Genomic DNA, 24,876 nt, shown 5'->3' on the forward strand with positions numbered 1-24,876 from the left:
ATCAAGTTCTTGCCACAGAGATTGAAGAGCATTATAGTAAACTGACAAGGGTCTATTATTCTGCCTTGTCTCTATGACTCTACGATTCAACTCATAGATTTGCGTAGCGTCACCAGTTACCACATAAATCTGAGAAACTGCATCCCACAGTTCTTTTGCAGTGGTTAGGCGCATAAAACTGATCCTCAACTCAGGAGATATAGAATCAATCAACCAGCTCATGATTAGAGCGTTTTCTTCTACCCAAGTCTCATATGTAGGGTCTGAGATTTCTGGACATGCCTTGCTTCCAGTCAAATACCCAATCTTTCCAGTGATGTAAAGCTTCACCAAATGAGACCAAACAAGGTAGTTGGAGTCATCCAACTTATAAGATGTCATCTTATGAGTAAGATCTAGAGGTGTTGAATTCCTAGAAGTAGAAGAAATACTTGGGGTAGAAGAAATACTATTTTCAGAAGCACTAGCCATAGCTCTGACTTAACTCAACGATCAAAAACAGACTTCAAAGAAGAAACAACTTACAAACAGCCACAGGTTCTTCAGGAACAGCAGTTTGCAGCTTCTTTTGAACAACTTCAGGATCTAACTTCAAATCTGAATCACAGATGGAAGCTACAGTAGATCTAGGTTAGATTTTCTCTTCTCTCTCTCTTATGCTTTGATACCATGTAGAAATAGAGAGAGAGGGTGATTGAAAGAGTATTTTCACTCATAGGAGAAGCCTCCTTTTATATACTCAGGTATCTTACATCATACTACTTTTCCCACATTAGGGTTTGGTAAAGAATATCTAGTTACACTATTTCTAACACTAACACTAACACTAACTGTACAGTGAACTTAACCCTGAAACTCATTTTCACAGTATATGTCTTTTGTTGTTAGTGCAAAACCATTAGAGGAATAAGCATTGAAAGAAAAAAATTGACATCAGATTGATGTTTCACAAAAGTGACATCCAGCAAGAAGCTACTTCGGGTACTGATTTAGTCTCGTGGGAATTGACACCCAACTTCACCTTATCTGTTTCAGTGAAAGTAAATACTAATATCAAGGAACCTACGTAAAGTAAGTCAATATTGAAGGAACAGAAAGAAGCTTTCACTCTAATAGAAGGTGCTAAAGAAGTTTCTAGTTACGTGATCTCTTCCTATAGCCTATAGGGTAGGTATATAACCTCTACCTACTTCACTTCATCAATTTTCAAATGACTTTAATAAAACTGGTTCGACTCAAGCAAATAAATCTGTAGAATCAAAATCAAAACTTTCAACTATGAAAACAGAAGTATACTGTAAATACAGAAATAAACATAAAAATAAAAAACTACTAGTATGAAAAAGCATTCAACACATGAGTTATTTTTGATTGTTCATCAGAATATTACCAGACAATATACTTTATCCTCTTAGTGCGCTTGAAGGTCAGATAGTATATAGAAGGTAATACGTATAACGATAATCTGCAATATGCGACTTGAGAGGGTACCATTTTCAATTTTTATCAGCACCTTCGTCAAATGCACCAGAGCTTCCTACTCTGAAGTCCAGTTGCTTCTGATGCTTTAATCTACGACGCTCATCAAAAGCTTCCCATCCTTCAAACTGCTTGTAACATAATACTTGGATACATAAGACTGATCTCTTGCACAAGTTTTAGTTAAAAGTAAAATAAGAAACAGAAGTCGATACCTGACGGAGAATATCGATTGTGATTTCCGTGTTATGAAGATCAAGAGTTGAGAGCTGGGTGCACAGTTTGAAAAGCGTTGAAGGAAGGGATTTGAGGCCATTGTTACTAAGATGCAGAGCCTACACAAACATGAGACTATTTTAGCTTCTAGGCCCCGTCAAAAATTTAAAAAAATTCATCACAGAATTTCGCCATGGCTCTGTCTCTCTTTGTCTATCTAACACCAACTTTAGTAAGATCCTACAAAGTGAATTGTGATACGAATTTCAGATAATTCACAATGGTAGAAAAAAAAAGAAGGGAGTACCTTAATATTCCGTAAATTCCCAATTGTGTCAGGCAAGTCTACCAAATGATTGGATGCAAGATCAACCTGCACCAGCTTGGAACCACGTCAAACATATTAATCCAAGAAAAAATTTCATATCATAAATCCAAGTATGAAGTTTTGGATAGTGAAATAAGGCCAGAATACCACCTCGACAAGGGAACACAATTCCCTATGTGTGATGGAATTGAGCTTATCCTGCCATCAAACAAAAGAAAAAAGAATTCAGCAATAACATGAATAGCTTAGAGATAGCAATTACTTTAACGACGGTAAAACTCACAAAGTGAAAATGTTATAAACTTGAGTATTACCTGTTGTTGTGTACTTTCAAAATTTCCAGACGAGTTAGAAGTCCATTTTCAACTGGCAAACTAGTCAGCTTGTTGTTTGCAACATGAAGTTGCGTAAGAGAGACCAAAGTACCCAATCCAGAAGGTAATGAAGTTAAGCTGCACAAGATACATTACGCCACGTAATTCAAAACACGAACAAAACATGCTCTATTTTCAGACACTAAAAGATAAAACTTAGACCAATGAGAACTACATAGAGACATAGGATGGTTTCTCAGGATTGCGAAAAAAAACCTACCCATTGTGGTTTAAATTTAGTACTGTTAAAGACTACAATGACACAACACCTTCCCAGCTAATACATTCATCCCGTATGCCATTTTCGTTAAGTAGCAGTTTCTACACAATACAAACACAACATTACAATCTCTTCAAATCAAAACCCAAACAATGACAATAGTATATGATAAAGAGTATACCTGTATAGAGCTTAAAGAACCAATATTAGCAGGCACTTCATGAATATTCTACTTATATCCAACACTCTTATCGAAGATCCACAACCCCATACTTCTTCAGGTATAACCTTCAATTGATAACCTGATAAAGCTACAACTCATGTAATCTTCCAATGTTTTGACCTACTCTTATCAATTGCTACCTCAACCTTACTACCCATCAATCCTTGAGCATTACCACCATCATTGGAAGGTTTTCTCAAACCAGAACCACTGGATACTGCTTGTTTTGTAATTGGTCCATCCTATAACAAAAAATGCAAAAATTAAACCTGGGTCTCTCTGAAATTCAATTAAACTGATAAAAATAAAATCTTTTTCATATTTACTTACCCCTTGATGTAAACCCTGAGAAGCCATGAGCATAAGCTTAGATCCATTTATAATATCTGTTGATTTCAATTTCATGGTGTCCTCCAAAACCTTCCCTGTTTGAAACCCATGAATGAATTTGTTGATTAGATTAGAATTTTTTTATTAAACTTACAGAAAGTGTGGGAGGGAATGAAGAGATACCTTTGTAGATGAGTTTTTGACCTCTAGGAAGGACATTAGTGGGAGGTTGAAGAAGAGATTTAAGGTCTTTAATGGTTGATTCTGTAGAAAGTGATATTGGTATAATGGTTTTGATCTTCCACTGAACTTCACTTGGATGTTAAGTAGTGGTGCACTTACATTCTCTTCTTCTTCTCCTCTTCCTTCCATCTTCTTGTTGTTTACTGTGCTTGTCTTTGATTTTAACAAAGCGAATCAAATCCAAAAATAGAACCAAAACCAAAATGGGGTCTGTTTTCTAACAGGACTATTTAAGTTCCACATAATGTAGAACCGGAACCATATTTCACCTTTTTAGTCCAACAAGTTGGGATCCGACTCCGATCTGATTCTGACTCGGTGTCTGACTCGACCCGAATCCGATGTCAGACAGTTATTAATTTTTTCATTTTTTTCCCTTCTTCTTTTGATGTCTGACTTGAGGTCTGATTCAGCTCATGCATCTGACTCAAAATTATCTAGATCAAGTACTAATTTGAACCCTAGTTAGTAATCCTCCGAATGATTCGCGAACGTATCCTGACCGAATCCGAATGATACTTCCGAACTACTTGAACTCCGAACCTAGTTCCCTGATTATATGGACCTCACGAATGTATCTAAACTGACCGAATCGAATGATATTTTCGAACTAGAACTCCCATAGGTAACTCTCTGACCAGAGTTCTGTTGATTGATTTTTGTTTGATTTTGTATATATTTTATATTTAAACACAATTATTCAGTTAAATTTTCTATCGGTAGTTGTTTAACCAGTGCTTTATGTGTTGATTTTTGTTAAAAGTCTATAACCTCGTTTTATAATACATTTATGCGATTAAATTCTTTACTTCTTGTTAAATAATCACGCTAAAATGTTTTTATCCATCTTATAAATCATATACAAATAAAATTAGTCTCGTAATAAGGTCATAATACTTATCAATTTGTCATATATGTAAGCCGAATTTTAAGTGCCGAACTCACATTTATAAAACGAATACGCACGTACGTATGTCGTTCCGAATTACTGCCCGAACAACGAACTGTTGAACGAAATTTTGACCGAATCCGACCTATCTGAATCCGTATAATTCCAGTACGTATGTCGTTCCGAACTACTACCCGTACCCCGAATTGCTAATTAGGATTTGAACCTAACTCATTTTGCACAATATCCGACCGAATTCAAACAACTTTTTGTAATTTTACTATATTTAATTTTTTTTGAGCCAGATACAGATTAATCAAATTCAAACTAGCGAGTGGAATTAGGAAAACACAACTAACCAATAAACAAATCAATGGTTAACCTTATACTTAAATATGAAATTAAACTGTAAATACGAAATTTGTTACTTTGAGGATTTTACAGTTTTACGGGTCATTTTTGTGCAACCCAAAACCTCATCAACTCTATTTTTATTTTTATTTTATAAAAAAATTCACTCGGTTTCAATGAGTTCAATGCTTCACTCGCAGGAGATCAGCTAATCAAGAAAGGTAAATAAACATGAAGGGACCGAGGCAGTAACTACAGTCACTTGATGAAGTGTCCATCCAAGTAAAGTGCAAGGTTAATTTGGTGGATGCAACCGACCCTCCATCAGTTCAAATTGCATATCTTCGTACGGTCTCCAATTCCGTTTCCTCTGGTTTATAAACCAATTAATTATTGATCTGTTTCCGATCCAAACCGGTAGTTTCAGCCAAGGCTACCTTCTCCAACTCCTGTTTTATTATCGAACACACATAAATCTCTAACTGATTTCTCTGAACAAGTGGAAATTTCTAAAAAAGAATCACAATGGATGAAATGAATGCCCTTCTTTCCTTACTAAAATAGATCTCAACTGAATGCATGATAGAAGTTTGTCATCATTTGGGTATATTGAACAAGATGGTTGACATACTAATGGGTATGGCCACTTGTAGTGTAACTCCCACCTATTCAGTAGCTTCTGCCTTGCATCCTTCACTAGATTTGCTTTCCGCAGTTCTCTGTCTTCAGCACGAGAATCAAATTCAGGGAGGCCCACTATTAATATCTTGGACGTGTTCAGATGAACTAACCCATTCGCAATTTTCATCTGTATGGATCAAGTGATCAGTATCAGAAACAAACGAAAATGTAATATACAAACTAAAAAGTTAGCAATGCTAGGCATTTATTTCAATATCTTGCATCAAAATGTTCTAATCATTACTCCCTGCAAGTACTGAATGTTCACGCAGTAAGCATTTATCGCAATGATTACAGTTTTTTTATGTAAACATGTGAGAAGTTTGTCTCGAAATTACATAGAATAATATGCACTATGATCCAGGATTCTGGAACCGTATACAATGATAACTTTTGAGAAATAGGGCTTATGAGCTTATAAACATAATCGTGTTCATTAACACTTGAGACTTAAACAATGATACACGAACACAAAGTGATTTATGATCAAAGTCGTCTTAGAAGTATTTATAAGTGCGCAGCAATGCCAAACATATTCACGAAAATATCTTACGAGCATTTGCTTAATTCGTACTAGACAGGTATTGTATGGGTACACATACCTATGGACCAGTTCGTGAATTCAGGGTGCTAGTTTCAGGGTTCAGGGTTCACGAATTCAGGATATGTGTAACCTTACCAGTTCACGAATTCAGGATATGTGTATTGGGTATTATTACCTTCCTCAAAGTCCAATTATACCAAAAGTTTGACGCAATACTACTCTGATATGTTCCCCTTTAGTTGTTATATATAGGGTTGTACAAGACCCGCCCACGATACCCAAACCTACCCGTACCCGCTAAATTCGTGGGTTTTTAATCCATACCCGCCCGTTGTGGGTGCGGGGTTGGTTATGAAAAAAAAAACCGCTGTCTTTGGGTGCGAGGTTGGTTTAAGCTAATACCCGCCCATACCCGCCCAAAAAACCCGCAGATTATATACAATTAGATAAAACTAATCCTAGTCGTCCATTATGAAACCCTAATACTAGTAGATAGGATAACTGATAACCCTCATTCACTTTCTACACTCTTCTCTCTGTTCGGCCTCTCCTCTTCTTCCTCCTCAGTTCTTCTTCTTCACCTACGAACGACAATTACCAGAAATCTTCACCAGAAATCGACAACAACAACTTCGAATCTTCACCAGAAATCGACAACAATCGAAAAATCAACAAATTCAACACTTAATCTTCATCTGTGAACTTCCTAGATATGAATATTTTGGGGGTTTTGGTTTTTTTTTCTCACTTAATCAAGGAGAATAGAAGTTACTCTAAATACTTGAATATAAAGCGGGTTTAAACCCGTTTAAACCCATACCCGCCCAACCCGTAGCGGGCGGGTAACAAAACCCGCCCGCTGTTTGTGGGTGCGGGGTTGGTTATGAAAAAAAAACCCGCAGTCTGTGGGTGCGAGGTTGGTTTTAGCTTATACCCGCCCATACCCGCCCATGTGCAGCCCTAGTTATATACCTTTTTTGCATAATAGGTAAAACCTATAGCTTATAATCCACTCCCCCTTACATAATGCTGTGAGAAGCCATATGTTAGAGTACAGTTCTCCCCTTTTTTCAACAAAATCGCAAAGGCGAAAAATAAGGGATCGCAATGAATTACACAAAGAGTTATCGAGACTAGAGATAATATATCATCTTTTTATTTAGACTATTTCACCAAGTAAACTTAGTATTTTTATGGGTTATTTAACCGTTAGTACCCATCAAATGACCAACACCTAGGTTTGGTACCCAACATTTCAATAATTAAGGTTTGGTACCTAGACCCGTCATTGACCGTCAGGCCAAGCCATGGACCAAACATCACGTTACCTTTATAATCAAAATTATTAATAAATATTACTCCCTCTGTTTCTGAAAGACCGTCCGCTATTCCTTTTTCGTCAGTTTAAAAATTGGGTCCAACTTCTGTTTATAGTCATACTTTTTCAATGAACTCTCTAATATACCCTTGAATTCTTTATAATCATAAATCCATTTTTAACGTGATCCAATCTAAAATATTAAAGAAATTAGTATAATTGAGGAAACAAATATATCCTTCATTCCTTTTAAGAAAATATACATTGAACTCTAAAAATTAAATTCCTTATAAAGTTTATACTTCATAAATTCGATATCTTTTAAATTTTCCTTTTGTATTTCGTATTTATAATTCTGACAACAATTTTGGATAGTCTTTATTGCTAGCATTTTTATTAAAATAAAATAGGTAAGTAACTAAGGATAGTCAAGTAAAATAGTATATTCTCCTTAATATTTTGAAAAATTCAAAGCGGAGAGTCTTTGTGAAACGGATGGAGTAATTACATAACAGTGTTAAATCACTGTTAGCAAGTGCGTCTAGAAAACATGCGCAAACATTTTTTAGTTCCATCTAACAATTAAAAAAATATTAATCGAATGGCTAAAATTAATTTATCCAAAAATGTAGCCATACTCCCCTTCCACCACCACCATCTTCTTCCTCCTTCTCTGCCATTACAATTTTTTCTTCATTTTTTTATTTTCATATAAGACGAACATAAATAGTTGGCAGCATTCTGTTGTACCAATCCCATGAAAAATTCCCTTTAGCTTTCAATGATTATTGCTTAGATTCTTATTCAGACTCACCTACTTTTTTGTGTTTTCAGCTCCCACACATAACCTTAACTTGGTAATACACGGTAAAAAAAATATAAGCCAGCATCAAAGATATTGAAGTGATCACTGCCCAAGTGTTACACAATTTTAACTAGTCCAAGTATTGTCTAGGCAGATCCATGTGTTCAAAATTATCAACAAGTCAATGAACCTTGGATGAAATTTGATGATTAGAAATAGGTTATAACATGAACTTTGAATGTCTAGGACTCGAATTACATCAATCAGGTTATGAATGGACTGGGTGAGCAGCTGTTTATGCCGAGAAAGAATTGGTTGAAAAGAAAGTTCAGTGGGAATTTTTGACGAACAGGTTGTAGGCGAGAATTGCTAATGGAAATTGTATTCTCAGCTGGTATAATTGGCTCTTTTTATAGCTTAATATTCCTGCAATTTTGAATTCAATTAAAACACGTCCATCATACTCCTATACAAACTCTAAAACATTTCTAAATCTCATTCACTCATTTACTAAAACTGACGGTAAATGCCACGAGTTTTCATTGTTTTCTCAGCAAAACCTCACCCAAATCTGTCCAAATCCCGTTTAGAATACGAGTTTACATCAAACCCAACTTTCCTGCTCATACCCCTAAAAACTCATTAATCATAGTGATTCTCACATATTTGAACGACATCAACATCAGTTTTGGAACTGATTTTCCGGTGGCAACATTAACCCAAAATATGGAGGCAACTATGTACATAGGGTGAAGTGAAGAACCAACCAAATTGGATATCAAAGTTTAGTGTCGTTCATTGTATTTTAGTCGTTTCAATTTGAATCATGATTCATCATCACCTAGTCATCGACACTGTAGTGTCTTTAAATGTCGTTAGGATAACTCTAGAGATTGTTATAATTATAAGGTCAATATCATAATAACATTACTTCTGTTATACAAATTACAACTTTGTTTGGTCTATGGCTTGACCTGACGGTCAATGACAGGTCTAGGTACCAAGCCTTAATTATTGAAATGTTGGGTACCAATCCTAGGTGTTGGTCATTTGCTGGGTACCAACGGTTTAATAGCCCTATTTTTATTAAGGAGATATAAAGGTACAGTCATCTCCTACAATTCCACAGCCCCACACCCCACAAAGATATATCGATTAAGCACAAGTTCAAGTTGACTCTCCTCCATTTGATGTCATTCCAAAGGAAACAACACGCCGACCTTTTATAAAAAAAATAAAAAATATTTAAATGATCCTAACACAAGGAACTAGTATTTTTATGAAAGAATACTATACGGAAGATCATAAGAGAACAAGGTTTTTTAGAAGACATTAGCAGAAACAGTATACACAATCATAGAAGTCCAATGCACGAATTGAAATTGTATTAATCCTCAAAAAAAAATATAAGAAAACAATTCTTGTGAAGAGGAGTTCTCGCATAACCTTAACTTGGTTATACACGGTAAAAAAATATAAGTCAGCATCAAAGATATTGAAGTGATCACCGCCCAAGTGTTTTACAATTTTAACTGGTCCAAGTATTGTCTAGAAAGATCCATGTGTTCAAAATTATCAACAAGTCAATGAACCTTGAATGAAATTTGATGATTAGAAATAGGTTATAACATGAACTTTGAATGTCTAGGACTTGAATTACATCAATCAGGTTATGAATGGACTGGGTGAACAAATGTTTATGCCGAGAAAGAATTGGTTGAAAAGAAAGTTCAGTGGGAATTTTTGACGAACAGGTTGTAGGCGAGAATTGCTAATGGAAATTGTATTCTCAGCTGGTATAATTGGCTCTTTTTATAGCTTAATATTCCTGAAATTTCGAATTCAAATAAAACCCGTCCATCATACTCCTATACAAACTCTAAAACATTTCTAAATCTCATTCATTCATTTACTAAAACTAACGGTAAACGCCACGAGTTTTCATTGTTTTCTCAGCAAAACCTCACCCAAATCTGTCCAAATCCCGTTTAGAATTCGAGTTTATATCAAACCCAACTTTCTTGCTCATACCCCTAAAAACTCATTAATCATAGTGATCCTCACATATTTGAACGGCAGCAACATCAGTTTTGGAACTGATTTTCCGGTGGCAACATTAACCCAAAATATGGAGGAAACTATGTACATAGGGTGAAGTGAAGGACCAACCAAATTGGATATCAAAGTTTAGTGTCGTTCATTGTATTTTAGTTGTCTCAATTTGAATCATGATTCATCACCACTAGGAATCACCTAGTCATCGACATTGTAGTGTCTTTAAATGTCGTTAGGATAACTCTAGGGATTTTTATAATTTATAAGGTCAATAGTATAATAACATTACTTCTGTTATACAAATTACAACTTTGTTTGGTCTATGGCTTGACCTGACGGTCAATGACAGGTCTAGGTACCAAGCCTTAATAATTGAAATGTTGGGCACCAAACCTAGGTGTTGGTCATTTGCTGGGTACCAACGGTTAAATAGCCCTATTTTTATTAAGGAGATTAAAGGTACAATCATCTCCTACAATTCCACAGCCCCACACCCAACACCCCACAAAGATATATCGATTAAGCACAAGTTCAAGTTGAACTCTCCTCCATTTGATGTCATTCCAAAGGAAACAACACGCCGACCTTTTATAAAAAAAAAATTAAACGATCTTAACACAAGGAACTAGTATTTTTATGCAAGGATACTAGACGGAAGATCATAAGAGAACAAGGTTTTTTAGAAGACATTAGTAGAAACAATATACACAATCATAGAAGTCCAATGCACGAATTTAAATTGTATTAATCCTCAAAAAAAATATAAGAAAACAATTCTTGTGAAGAAGAGTTCTCGCGTTAACCTAAGGTGAAAGATGTTCTTTAGAATCCTCATGATGTCATCTTTATTCTAAGTTTAAATATCAACACTATCATAAGATATATTAACCCTTATGTTCTTTATAATCTTTTTTTTTTTGGTATCATGATCCTTTTGAACCCATAATGGTCGAGTAATGGTACCACCAGTGGAAAACACAAGTGTTCGGACCATCAGGACAGGTCATAGATACGAGTTCAATGACTTTATTGGTTGGTCAGGGAAAGGGTCGTTGTTTGAGCGTCTTTTTCATCTATGACGTGGCTATGCGAGTCGCTGATAATCTTATATCAAGGACCGATTTTAACGGTAAATATGTTATGACTGACCCCAATCATTCATAGATATAAATCTTAATATAAAAGAAAATAGATTCAGATTTTCTATCTGGCTTGACTGAATCTGACTAAATCTCAAATGAAAACTCAAATTAAAATTCAAATGCGAATCAAATCAAACTCAAATGAAAACTCAAATTAGAATACAAATGAGAATCAAATCAAGATCAAATGAGAACCAAATTCAAATTAAATAAAAATGAGAATCAAATTAAACTTACACAAAAATAATCATTCAATTTAACATTCATTGATTCATTGGGTTCAAATTACACAAAAAGGATTAAAATCTTAAGTTCTGACCAATGTAAATCTTATAAGAAAAGTAACTTAGTTCTAGGATTAGGTTACATAAACATCAAAACAATAAACTCCGATGATGATGAACTTAGCCCATACTTCATAATGGTGTACCTGCACAACATATAAAACAATAACCTTGCCATGTACATTATCAAATCTTGAAATGGAACAACCTTATATAAATGGGTTGCATGACCAAAGATACCAATGTTTGCAATCAAGAATGCAGTTTATAGTAATTTAGTGTTTACTCGAATTTAATTAAACAAATGCTGCCAAAATATACAATTGCAACGTAATTCCTGATCTGCATGCTTCTGAATTTTGATAGACACGAATCTGATTTGGTACCAATACTGGTGGATTTACAACTACTTTGACTTGGTACTATGTGATTATGTTACTATACTCTACTACTACTACTCCAGTGTAGCTTTATAAAGTTAAAATGTTCGAATTTACAACCAAAGAAACTTATTGATGGAATAACATTATATTCCCGGTGTTTGAAAGTTGTTCAGACCCAAAAATCGAGGGAAACCGAAAAAACAGAGAGATTTGGGCAACTTTTATCTTATCATTCATTAACTGATAATATAAAACATCAATGAATCATATTTATGGGAATAGATAGAAAGGCGTACTTGTGAAGTAATCTTCATGTGTGGACGTCTTGGTAAAGCAGGACACCAGTAACCTCAAATAAAAAAAAAAAATCAAAAAATCAAATTTCAGTACACAAACAAACGTCAAAACCTAGATTAAGCACCAGTAATTAAAGGATGCACTAACATAAAAAATTACCCCAAGACGTCTAGAAAAACTATTTCTTTTAAAACATAAACGTATCTAAATCGAAGATGCATGAATCCATAAGGTATGCATGAACTATGCAATCACAATTCTTTTCTTAAAATCCTACCTATCGTATTTAACCTTCCATGTACATCCAGGCCCGTATACATAAAAGAATCTACCCTTGGTGGATCGAGTTATTCTTACCAAAAGTGATACGGAAGAAAGAGATGAATGACCAATAACTTGATGAGAAAATAATGATTTTATACTAAAACAACCATCGGCAGTCAAGCTCCACATCCTTGTTGCGTCTTCTTCAAAATCCAGGATTGGAGGCTCTGCACCCACTAACAATAATCAACTTTGAAACTCCACTATTTATGCCTCATTTAGATTTCTTCTAAACTCAAAATACCTACTCTCCACATTATTCCCAATCCTGATACAATCCTTAATTAATCACTTTTATTTCTAACAATCCTGAACATGAGAGGACAGTTATCTATAAAAGGTTGATATCCTAACCAATATGATGTTAATCTCTTTATTTGCCTTTGTCCAACATAGGCACAACGACACAAAGAAAGTATATGAAACGTACCTAGTTCATTAGTTCTTCTTCTTGACATATCTCGCGCACAAGATACAAAATGGAGAAGTGCAAAGTTGTGAAGACTAGTAATTAATCATATCATAAATTCCTCATAGATCAGTTAAGCATATACTGTTAGCATGTTTGGTTTCATCAACACAATAAATGCAACAGATGAACAAACTAATATATGAGAGAATTCAAAACAAACATCTGCCAGATTAAACATTGTAACCCTTTAACATGAAGTAAGATCTGCTAATATATTCATCGAGTTTTATGAAGACAAGCAAGCAACAACAACAATATTGAGACTAGAGAAGAATGAGCAGAAGAATGACAATGTATATAGTTACTGATTTATAAAGGATGTATCTACCAAGGTTAGAAGATTAATAAAGGTTTAAACAATGATGATAGCTACAAAGATACATACCTTGACAAAACATTATGAAAATAGCCGCACATGTAATGGTATTGATAGAAGTTGATTAAAGGATTATGATTTTTACCAGAGTCAATATTATGGAAGTTGCCATATTTATCTTGATAAGGTTTTTGTAAAGTTGACAGGGATAATGGGGAAGGCTGGTCTCCCAGAGTCAAATTATGCGGATTATGAATATTTTCTGAAAACATATTCAAAAATGTTGGATGCATAGTTAGGAATTTTCAATTTTTAATCTTTGAAAATCATACAAATTGATAGGGGATAGTCAAATGAGATTTATGGAAACAAGAAAATGTATAATATCTAACTGAAAATTCAAAAATATACTGATTTTTTCTTTAATTATTCACTTTATAACGTTAATAAAAGTACCATGGATACCTAGTAAAATATGTGTGCATTATAGAAGAAGGTAGAGGAAATGCCCAATATTTCGAGACAAGAGAGGATGGATTATTATGTAAATGACTCGTTCCGTGGTCATCAGCTCAAACAAAAAAAATTTATTGGGCATACTCTCAAAAAACCAATTGTTGTGCTTTCTCAAATTGCATATATTCCCCAAATTTCCAAGTCTCCCAAAATATCACCTCTTGGGAGAGATTTTTACCATGCCATATTCCTAAAAAAGTCTTCCCGAATATCTGAAAACAAGAAATTAATGGCTTTAAATTCTCATTCGAATAAAAGGGGTATTGGAGTGACTCTTATGAAATCTTAATCCAATAAAATGGAGTTTTAGAAAGTTTAAATAATCTAAAAAAAGTCTCTAACCAATAACAATAGACATAAGGAGACTCTCCAAAAATCTCAATGGACTAACAGTAGATTTGGAAACTCACTGGAAGTCATTTGAAATCTCATTTGCTCCATGTAAAAAGTTTAAGACTTATAATTTTTGCAATTTAAAAATATTGCCTTACTACTTCTAAAAGCACCAACATATATCCATAACATAATAAACAGAAGTTCATTAAATCACATCAAATTAAGTTAGTATGCTACTATGACACATAAATCCTTAAAATTTAGTTTGATTACAAGAACTACAAGTCTTGGATTTTCTAATTGAGCTTGAGATCTAAAAATTCATTAAAAACACAATTGATCATCAGTAAAAAAAAAACTGAGTTCTTACAGTCGGATTAAGAAGACTCGGTATTTTAGTAACACTTATATATATTTGTTGCTAACACGTGGAGGAAAACAATTTGTTGTTGAAGATGGAGCAATTGAACTTGCTCAAAAGTTGTTTATGAAATGCACGCGAAGGTTTTTGTTTTTCATATGAATAACATTAGTGTACGAGATTTTAGTTACGATGATGAATCTGACGAAGAATATGAAAATTAAAGCTTGTATTTGCTTGTTCAATTGGTTCATTCACAAAAACATGAATTGGTTTTAGTCGTTTGACTATGTATATTCACAAAAACATGAAGTTAAAAAATTAATCTTATTTGTATTTACTTGTTCGGTCGATTCTTCCTATTTCTTTCTTTACCAAATTAGTCGTTCGAATTCATTCACAAATAACATAAAATTGAAAAATTATTCTTTCATACTTTCAATTGATTTAATTATTTTAAATTTTTACGCGCTAAGCCGTGGTTTACCAGCACCACAAATCTATAACTCCCACCTGCCATTACTTAGCTAATTATTAGAAATGGACAAAATTGTGCTACCATAGTCATTGCTCATTGTTAGATTTAGACAAAAATATGAAAGGATGTGCACCAATCACCATAGATATAAAACAAATCAATTGGATCTAGAGGACTAACTCCAACTGAGGCTAAATCATATGGTGCTAGTTTTCCTTCTAGATTAGACAAAAAACGTTACATATTCTTCTTTCTACGTCTCTCTCCAGATATATCTCGAATGCTAACTAGTAGCCAGATAGTTGCGCTGTTTCATTCAGCGCAACCAAAATTCTACTTTTCGCGGAATAATTCAACGAGATTGTTTTTTTTTTATCCAGCGGTTGAGATGGTTGCATTGTTCCATTCAGCGTGACCAAATTCTGCTTTCCGCGAAATGGTTCAACGTATCTAGATGCTAGATTGGAATGACCATAAGATTTAGATGGGTATTCTAGCTGACATGGACTTCCAATCTAGATGCTAGATTGGAAGACCATAAGACTAAGCCTGAGTTATGACTCAATTTAACTCTTCACGATTTGTGATATAAAACTCTAGATATAAAAAGAAATACCTTAATTAAATTCCAAACATCCAATTAACACAAACATAAGAAGAAATCATAGAGAGAGAGGCCTCAAACCTCTTCAAACACAAGAACGATAGCCACTGATCCAGCCCTTAACTAACCGAACTAGCCCAAGATTTTTTTTATTTAATTTGATTTTTTTTTCTTAACAAAAAGAGAACCATACCATAGAGAAAGCCCATGTACATCAACTGCCAAGGGATGAACCAGGCATACTGGTGGCATAATCCACTATACTAGTGGCTAGCCCAAGATAATTTAACAGATATTACGAAATTAGAACTATCAGACATGATAATTCAGAATATCTACATCCTCGTCCAATTTTTCGAGTCGGTTATCCAGGCATGACATTCTCTGCTCGTCATCGTTATGCTTCTCAGTTATGCGCTGAACCAATTGTTGATGTTTGTCTTCAAGAGAATTCAACGGTAATGCAAACGATAAACCTGCTGAAGCAACTGCCAAAGGAACAAGGAGATTAACAAAACCATTCTTCTTCCCATTAGCCATAATCTCTTTGTAAATAATCAAAGTAATTTCAAGAACGACATATAAATAGGGGAAGGATCCGTTGACATGGTTAGAGTGACATAATCTTGACATCTTAGCGCCATTTTTTTCTACTAAACCCAACGGGTAATGATTTTGAAGCTAATATTTTGGTGACATGTTCTTCTTACAGGTCTCTACACTCCAACACAAAATGAGAGCATTCCGAGATGTATAAGACCACCATCTACTATTTTAAATATAAACTGTTGAAAATTAACGCTTGAAATTAAAATTCGTGGATCGTGAAGTTTCGCATTTCGGAATACTCTTATTTTTTTGTAGGAATGTAAAATTTTGTAGGAGGAACATGTCACCAAAATCTTAGCTTCAAATTCATCGTGTTTGGATTTTTTTATAAAAGATGGTACTGCCATGTCATGCTAATGTCACTTTAACCATGTCATCTGATCCTTCCCCATATAAATATAGGTTTTAGGATCTTTACTATTTAGTCCAGAAAACCCGACCCGGATTACTGGATGGTCCAGCGGGATATAACAATTAATGGCTAGTCCAATAAAGTTTAAAAACATGTTATTTTACCTATATGCCCTGGACCACGTGATGTGTACAGTTTCCGTCCGTTTTCTTTTCATTTTTTTTCCAGTTGCATTCTCTATCTCTTCTACAACCTAACTCTCAATTGAAAAACGCAAACTGCTTCGTCTTTCTTCACATTCAGAAAACTGCTCCCGTCTCTCTTCTGCAACCTAACTCAATTAATCACCATTATCAGAAAAAGATCGAAAAATCACCATTATCACAAACAGAAACTGCTTCTTCTTTCAGTATCTGACCTAATTTTCATTAAATTCAATTGAAGAAGAAATGGGTACAAGTAGAAAAATTAAGAGGATGATTACAGAAGAAATTACTGAAGTATCTCCATCACCAGTGAAAAGAAGAAAGAAATCTGACGATGATTCACCAACAGAAGCGTCCCTTTCTTCTAAATCTCCTTCACTATTGAAAAGAAGAAGCAAATCTGTCGATGATTCAGCAACATAAACCTCCCCTACTGCTAAATCTCGTACACCAGTGAAAAGAAGAAGGAAGTCTACCGATGATTCACCAACAGGAACCTCCCCTACTGCTAAATCTCCTACACTATTGAAAAGAAGAAGCAAATATGTCGATGATTCAGCAACAGAAACCTCCCCTACTGCTAAATCTCGTACACCAGTGAAAAGAAGAAGGAAGTCTACCGATGATTCACCAACAGGAACCTCCCCTACTGCTAAATCTCCAACAACAAGAAGTATGAGTAAGGTTCATCAGGAAAAAGGTAAATCAAATCAAAAACAAAGCCAAATATGTACTTCATATTGACATGCAATATTCCCAAAACCTAAAATATGTACTGTTACATATTGAAATGTAGTGTTGTTTAACTAATACATACTAAAATTTAGTATGTCAATTTATATGTGTACTACATATCAATATGTTGTCTGCAATTTGTACTTCATTTTGACAAGTTATATGTTGTACCATACTGATATGTAATGTGTACAAAACTTTTTGATATGTGGTCTGCAATTTGTACTTCATTTTGACAAGTTATATGAGTAAGGTTCCTCATGAAAAAAGTAAATCAAATCAAAAACAAAGCCTAATATGTACTTCATATTGACATGCAATATTCCCAAAACCTAAAATATGTACTGTTACATATTGAAATGTATTGTTGTTTAACTAATACATACTAAAATTTAGTATGTCAATTTATATGTGTACTACATATCAATATGTTGTCTGCAATTTGTACTTCATTTTTACAAGTTATATGTTGTACCATACTGATATGTAATGTGTACAAAACTTTTGGTTTACAAAAACAGCAAAAACCAAGGGAAAGAAAGCAGATGATGCTCCTGAAGCAAAAAGAAAAAGAAAAACAGCAGCAGCAACTAAAGCAAAAGGAAAAAAAGTGACAAAGGCTGCTACTCCTTCACCACCAGCAAAGGGGAACAAAATAAAACAAAATAATGCATAATGTCTTATGCAGCTAAAACAAAATAATGCATAATGTCTTATGCATCTAAAAAAAAACTGATGCATAACCAGAAAAGTGAGAAAAGTAATGCATAAGACATTATGTAGCTAAAACAAAATAATGCATAATGTCTTATGCATCTAAAAAAAACTGATGCATAACCAGAAAAGTGAAAAAAAGTAATGCATAAGACATTATGCAGCTAAAACAAAAATAATGCATAATGTATTATGCATATAAAAAAAACTGATGCATAACCAGAAAAGTGAAAAAAAAAGTAATGCATAAGACATTATGCAGCTAAAACAAAATAATGCATAATGTCTTATGCACTAAACAAAATGATGCAGAAGACATTATGCACGTGCATAAAAATCCATAAATCTGAAAAGTGAAAAAAGTAATGCATAAGACAATATGCAGCTAAAACAAAATAATGCATAATGTCTTATGCATCTAAAAAAACTGATGCATAACCAGAAAAAGTGAGAAAAGTAATGCATAAGACATTATGCAGCAAAAAAAAAATTAATGCATAATGTCTTATGCATCTAAAAAAAAACTGATGCATAACCAGAAAAGTGAGAAAAGTAATGCATAAGACATTATGCAGGTAAAACAAAATAATGCATAATGTCTTATGCATCTAAAAAAAACTGACGCATAACCAGAAAAGTGAAAAAAAGTAATGCATAAGACATTATGCAGCTAAAACAAAAATAATGCATAATGTATTATGCATCTAAAAAAAACTGATGCATAACCAGAAAATACTTCAGTATGTAAATACTTCACTACTGGTGATAGATACTGACATTTTGATAGACTTAACAACATATTTCATTATTCGAAAATAACTATAATAACTACATTTTGATAGACTTATAATGTTTCAAAAACCAAAAGATGTTCTAAAAAACAACAAAAACAGTATTTTCAGTACACTTGTAATGTATGTACTGTAAATGAAATGCTTATTAACCAAATTCAGTTGGTACTGAAAAAATCAAAAAGAAAAACGGTAGAATAGAACAAGGGCTAGAGGAAAGAATTGTGGAAAAGGAATCTGGAAACATCATCGATATAACATTCTGCTGCACGTTAAAGCCTGTGATAAAAGAAAAAGAGAAATCAGAACACTACTTGCTTAAAAGTACATTGTATTGTATCAAACTTACTTAATTAAGACATTAATATGTATCTGACTGAAATACATACCTGACACAAAATCATTCTTCAGAAAGTTCATACTGTCGGATAAGATTGCATGCAAAGTTCATACTGTCGGTGAGTCAACCAGCTCCACATATTACAGATGCAAAATTTCAAATCCTCTAAAGTTGAAAACGATGTAACCTCATATGCAAAATGATATTGCTTATGGTATACATGAGAATAGATGGAGAAGTCTGGTTTGGGAGAAACGTCAGACATGTTAACCCTGTAAATGATCAAAAAATTAACTAAGTCTCTGAATGGATATAAGTTATACATATTGATATGTATTGGCATCTACTGTATTGCACGATACATACTAAGAGCGCAGGCTATATGTAGTACGTATTGGTATGTAACATGTAGAATAACTAAGTCTCTGAATTCCTATACGTTATACATATTGATATGTATTGACATCTACTGTATTTTAGTAAGATATATTTGCAGGCTATATGCAGTACGTATTGGTATGTAACATGTAGAATATATTTTACAACATATCAATATGTTTTGAGTTTCATCTTCTATAGATAGAAGAACTGCAGCTATATCAAAAAGAGAATACAAAATTACTACACGATCTATCTAACAAAACAAACCTATATCAAAAAATACAGTAAAACAAACCTATATCAGATTACAAAGAAACTAAAACAGAACAACAACAGAGAAAAGGTAATTATAGTAACATACCTTGTTCGTATCTGAGATTAACCTAATTCGATTTTAAGATACCTAATTGAAACACACAAAAATCACAATTTAAATCGAACGGAATCTGAATTGAACAATGTAAATCATCACAAAACTGAAATCATAAAAGAAAGATAACAATGTACATCATAGACAACTATTCTGATAGAAATCGGATCAGAATAAACCTAATTATTCATCAACATTCCAAGAACAACAGCAGAGGAAGATGATTTACGAGATAAATACCTTGTTCGAATCTGATTTCGAAGCACAGATGATTTACGAGATAATAGCTGTGATGAGCCTAATTGAAAGACGCTACCAGATACTGTGATGAACCAAAACGCAGGAGCAGAGAAAACCAAAGAGAAACAAATCTGAGATGAAAAAAAAGAGAAAGAAACTGAATATGATTTGTTCGTGGAGTTGCAGAAAGGGTATTTTTGGTACTTTTGAAAAACTTGTCTTGTGTGACCCGCACATTTTGGACTAGGGAATAAATATTCTGGTCCAAAAACATGTTTTTGGACCAGCGGATAATTTTATTCTAGGGGTGGATTAGAGAGTAACCGGTACTGGGTTTCCTGGACTACCTAGTAATTCCTAGTTTTAGGTTTCTTTTTACCGACTCACTTCCTATTTTTAACTGTACTAGTGAATTTTTATATGGGCTTGGGTTCTCCATAAAACCCATAATTAGCATGGTTTACAAGTCTAAACCCCTAAACCCCAACACATTCAAATCCCTGTCTCTCTCTGAGAAGCGAGAAGGGTAGAAAATCCGATTTCAATCACAAGTCCCCCTTGATTTCTGTTTTAGGGCAGTAATTTCTGGTAAGTTCTGAACCGATTCTTTTTCTCTAAGCTTCTCTGAATTCAATCCTTTCAGGAAACTTGAGCTTTTCACTGAGCTTTGATTGAATGAAAACAAAAGTGGTTACTAGGGCTTAGTTTTTAGGTTTGAATGTTTTCTACGAACCCATTGAATTTCTGCTCATTTAGCCTTTCATTATTGTTTCTTAGGTTATTAGATTAGACTAGAGCATAGTTCGTCAAGAATGAGCAAAATTTGATGTTGAGACCTTGATAAAGGGCTGGCAAGGAGGTGATGGTTAGAGGCTCCTAAGCTAAGCTTTGATGACCAATTTTAATGAAGTTTCATGTTATTGTTGTTATTGGGTTTTAATGAAGTTTCATGTTTATTGTTTAATTATCTGAATTTGCATAATGCGGAGGTGTAGAGGTGGAATCAAACATCTCAAAGATTCATAGAATTTGTATTGTTTTGTTCTTGTTGTGAAACACAAAAAAACTACTATCAATTACACCTATAAAATTGTCCAATATAGCTTAAACTGTTTTTTCACACCTACTTCTGTTTTTTACTCAGAGATGGAGTATGTTAGTCCCGAAGGCCTCCGGATAGATGGTCGTCGTCCTATGGAGGTCAGGTTTTCCTCTTTCACATTCTAAACAACAACTTTCATTTTACATTGGGTTCTTCTTCTTTTTCTGTGTCTAACATAGTATTTCAAAAAACATTTTGTTTCATAATTACAGATGAGGCAGATTCGTGCAGAGCTTGGTGCTGTTGTCAATGCAGACGGGTATAATACTTCCCATTCCTTAAACACTTTGTTGACGTAGATTCTTTTCTAAATATGTGCATAACATTCTTTAATTTTTAGATGTCTAAAATGTCTTTCTAATGTGGGATATTTTTTTGTATATGGTCCTGGAGTTAAACCGTAGTTTCTCTGTGCTTCCATTGTCGCAGGTCTGCTGTTTTCACGTTGTATTCTAAAATTTGGTACAGGTTAGGTGCGAGTATGGGATGGCTAACTTTAGCACTGGAGATCGAATGAGGAAACCAAAGGGTGACGGGTAGTCATTTTTGTTGTTAACCTCTTAAAAGTTATTGAAGCTCTTAGCACGCCTTTTAACCAGCAACCTATAAGTCCTTTTTGACTTTACAAGAACAATTTGTATAAGAATCTAGGTTAGCACTATCAAGAATGCCATTTGACTCTTTTATCAGTCACTTGTTTCTTTTATATCCTCAAAAAAAGTACAGGATGAGTCGGTGACTCATAATATGAGTTAGTACATAAGTTACCTTGACCAAATATTAATAACTTAGATTTAAATTTTAATAAACCATTGAATTTCTTGTATTATGTAAAGGCGATCCACGGAGATATCTCTTGTTATACGTCAAACCTTGGAAGCTTGCATTATGACACACCTAATGCCCCGTTCCCAGGTTTGTTACAACTACTTGTGCAGCGATCTCTTTCCTGTATGCAGCATGTATATTCCCCTTTTGAGCTCCTTTTATGTGTTCTGCAGATAGACGTTTTCGTCCAAGTTCTTCAAGCTGATGGAGGTAAGCCGAAACACTGTTGCAAAATCAGTTTAATTGATTATCACATCTCATATGACAATTGCTAGTTTATTATGAATAGTAGCATCTCACTTCCAGAATATTGTTCTAGGAATGAGAAATTCTTTTGGATCCAAAATCCTGCTGTTCTATATCTTGTCTTTAAGTTTTATGAATTTACGCCTGTGATTTAGTTTTAATATTTTTGACGAAATTGAGGGTTATCCTTCTTTGCAGGAACAAGGCCCGCGTGCATAAATGCTGCAACCTTGGCACTTGCAGATGCTGGAATCCCAATGCGTGATCTCGCCACTTCTTGCAGTGCTGGATATCTTAACGGCACTCCTTTGCTCGGTATGTCAATATAAGTTTGTTTTTCTCTAAAAAGTTTTGCCATATAGAAGTTTCAAAGCTCCATTGCTAATCAAACTTGAATTATGGTTTGTCAGATTTGAACTACGTTGAAGATAGCGCAGGAGGCCCTGACGTCTCTGTTGGAATTCTATCCAAGATGGACAAAGTGACCCTACTTCAGGTTCATTTTCTGAGGAATTTGTTACAGTTAAAAGCACAAACATTAAGCTTATGGCTTGACCCTATTTTGAAAAATTTTCCTTTATTTAACTGCAGATGGATGCAAAACTGCTTATGGAGACCTTTGAAACTGTAATGCAACTCGCGGTAGATGGGTGCAAGGCAATAGCAGAATACATCCGAAAAGTACATATATATAAAGCCTGAACTTTTTGTAACCTTCATCCTACAATTGTTTTTTATCTGTGTTACAACGATACGCCTAAAAAAAAAATCAGCCGTGTCGATACGTATTTACACGGATACGTGTATTAATACTTCAAGATACAACTCAGTTAGAAAACTTAAGCTAATTATTAGATATCAACAGCTGTCAAGATATTTTACATGATTCTGTGAGGTGTAATGATTCTATGACAAGGTGTAACTTTAGTAACAAAATATTAGTCCCAAATCTGCCAACTGATCTTGTTCTAGACTTTCTCCCTTCTTATACGCATATTATACACATGTATCTTGCAAATTCACTAGATTTATAGTTATGTATCTATATTAAACTACTAAATTCAATGATATTTATATTGTGTGTGCCGTGTCCACGTATTTTAGTTTTTTAAGTTATCATGTCGAAGTAGCGTATTGGATACATGACACTGATACCGTGTCCTGTTGTTGTAACACAGTTTTTTATCCAAAATGTTCTCTCGAGTTTGTTTCTCGGCCTACATTATCATAGAGCCAATTTGTGCCTAACCCTCTGCTCAATTCCCAGGTACTACAAGAAAACACCAAGCAACTGGAGTATCGCCGTGGTGTTTAATACTACAGGACGATGACGATGAAGTTGTGTCCATTCTTTCACAGTACTACACCATCTTTTGCTGAGATTGTAACCTGTTAGAAGCGGAAGCAGAATGATGCCAATTTTGATCGTAAGTATAACTAGATTGTAATTTCTCCATTGTAGATTTTCAAGTTGGAAATGATAGTTTTCTGAGACTAATTTCGTACGACCAAACAAAGACATCGAGTAGCCCTCATTGGAGCACCAAAGAATGAGATTTTGCTTTATCAAAAAAATCAGCTCATCTCTACTCTTTACTCCCACCAATGCACACTGAGTATTCTGCAGTTCTACACTATGGAGATATAATATGTTTCTGTTAATAATTAAAATTTAGGAACTGTTGTATTTTTAGAGCTTATGGATATTGCTCAACCTTAACAACCTACAACTTTTGGTTCTTTTTCTTGGAGAAAGTTGTTGTTTCTGATTGGATATATGGTGATTCTTTATGCTGCTGTCGGACCACAGTTGAGCAAAACTCAGTCAGTGGATGCCTGCCACAGTTGCCACTTTAACTACCCGTTTTACCACACAGAAAATGCTAGGCAGCATTCACTTGACAGTGCCAATCTATCTAGAAAGATATCTACCATTAACTTTGGTTCAGAAAATGTTCATAGTGCCTGTTTTTCTGCTCAGAGTCCTACAAAAAAGAGGTTTTGGCCTACCCTTTGTTATGGTGGGGTTGAAATATTACTTCATTATTTTATTTTATTTTATTTTGTCTTTGTGTGTGTATTTATAGGTCTCTCAGGAAGTCCTCTAACATATCAGTTAAAACCCTAATCATCTTCTTCTTCATTTTGCTCTGGCGACTCAGTAACATCACTTGCAAACGATTTGGTTTGCAAGATCCATTGATTAGTTAATCTCTGATTAATGGAGTTTGCAAATCAGATCGGTCAAGTAAGGCCAGAAACATTGATTTGAGAATTTAGTCATGGCTGGATTTTGTAGAGTTGGTGAAGCTGGTACTGCTCTTCAATTGCAAAGCTTTGATTTCATATTTGATTGAGATATTAAGCTCTGCATTTGAAGAGCTGCACCTACT

General features: G+C 34.3%; 1 protein-coding gene and 1 pseudogene across 1 annotated transcript; one reads left to right on the plus strand and one right to left on the minus strand.

The window, feature by feature from the left end:
- Positions 1-1,250: 1,250 nt before the first annotated feature.
- On the minus strand, positions 1,251-3,577 carry LOC113288470 (annotated as a pseudogene).
- Positions 3,578-21,792: 18,215 nt separating this feature from the next.
- On the plus strand, positions 21,793-24,080 carry LOC113285913 (exosome complex component RRP41 homolog). The gene is made up of 7 exons (XM_026534652.1): positions 21,793-21,945; positions 22,246-22,324; positions 22,411-22,447; positions 22,682-22,798; positions 22,894-22,979; positions 23,075-23,164; positions 23,751-24,080. The coding sequence occupies exons 1-7, from the start codon at positions 21,896-21,898 to the stop codon at positions 23,796-23,798; spliced, it is 507 nt and encodes a 168-aa protein (XP_026390437.1). The 5' UTR covers positions 21,793-21,895; the 3' UTR covers positions 23,799-24,080.
- Positions 24,081-24,876: the final 796 nt, after the last annotated feature.

The sequence above is a fragment of the Papaver somniferum genome, chromosome 6 (genome assembly GCF_003573695.1).
Source record: "Papaver somniferum cultivar HN1 chromosome 6, ASM357369v1, whole genome shotgun sequence".
NCBI lineage: Eukaryota > Viridiplantae > Streptophyta > Magnoliopsida > Ranunculales > Papaveraceae > Papaver > Papaver somniferum.

Excerpts from the sequence above, each read along its gene's own strand:
- LOC113285913 (XM_026534652.1), top strand. The coding sequence starts at position 21,896 with ATGGCTAACTTTAGCACTGGAGATCGAATGAGGAAACCAAAGGGTGAC. Across the intron at positions 22,325-22,410 it reads ACCTAATGCCCCGTTCCCAG|ATAGACGTTTTCGTCCAAGT; the intron begins GTTTGTTACAAC and ends TGTGTTCTGCAG. Across the intron at positions 22,799-22,893 it reads TAACGGCACTCCTTTGCTCG|ATTTGAACTACGTTGAAGAT; the intron begins GTATGTCAATAT and ends ATGGTTTGTCAG.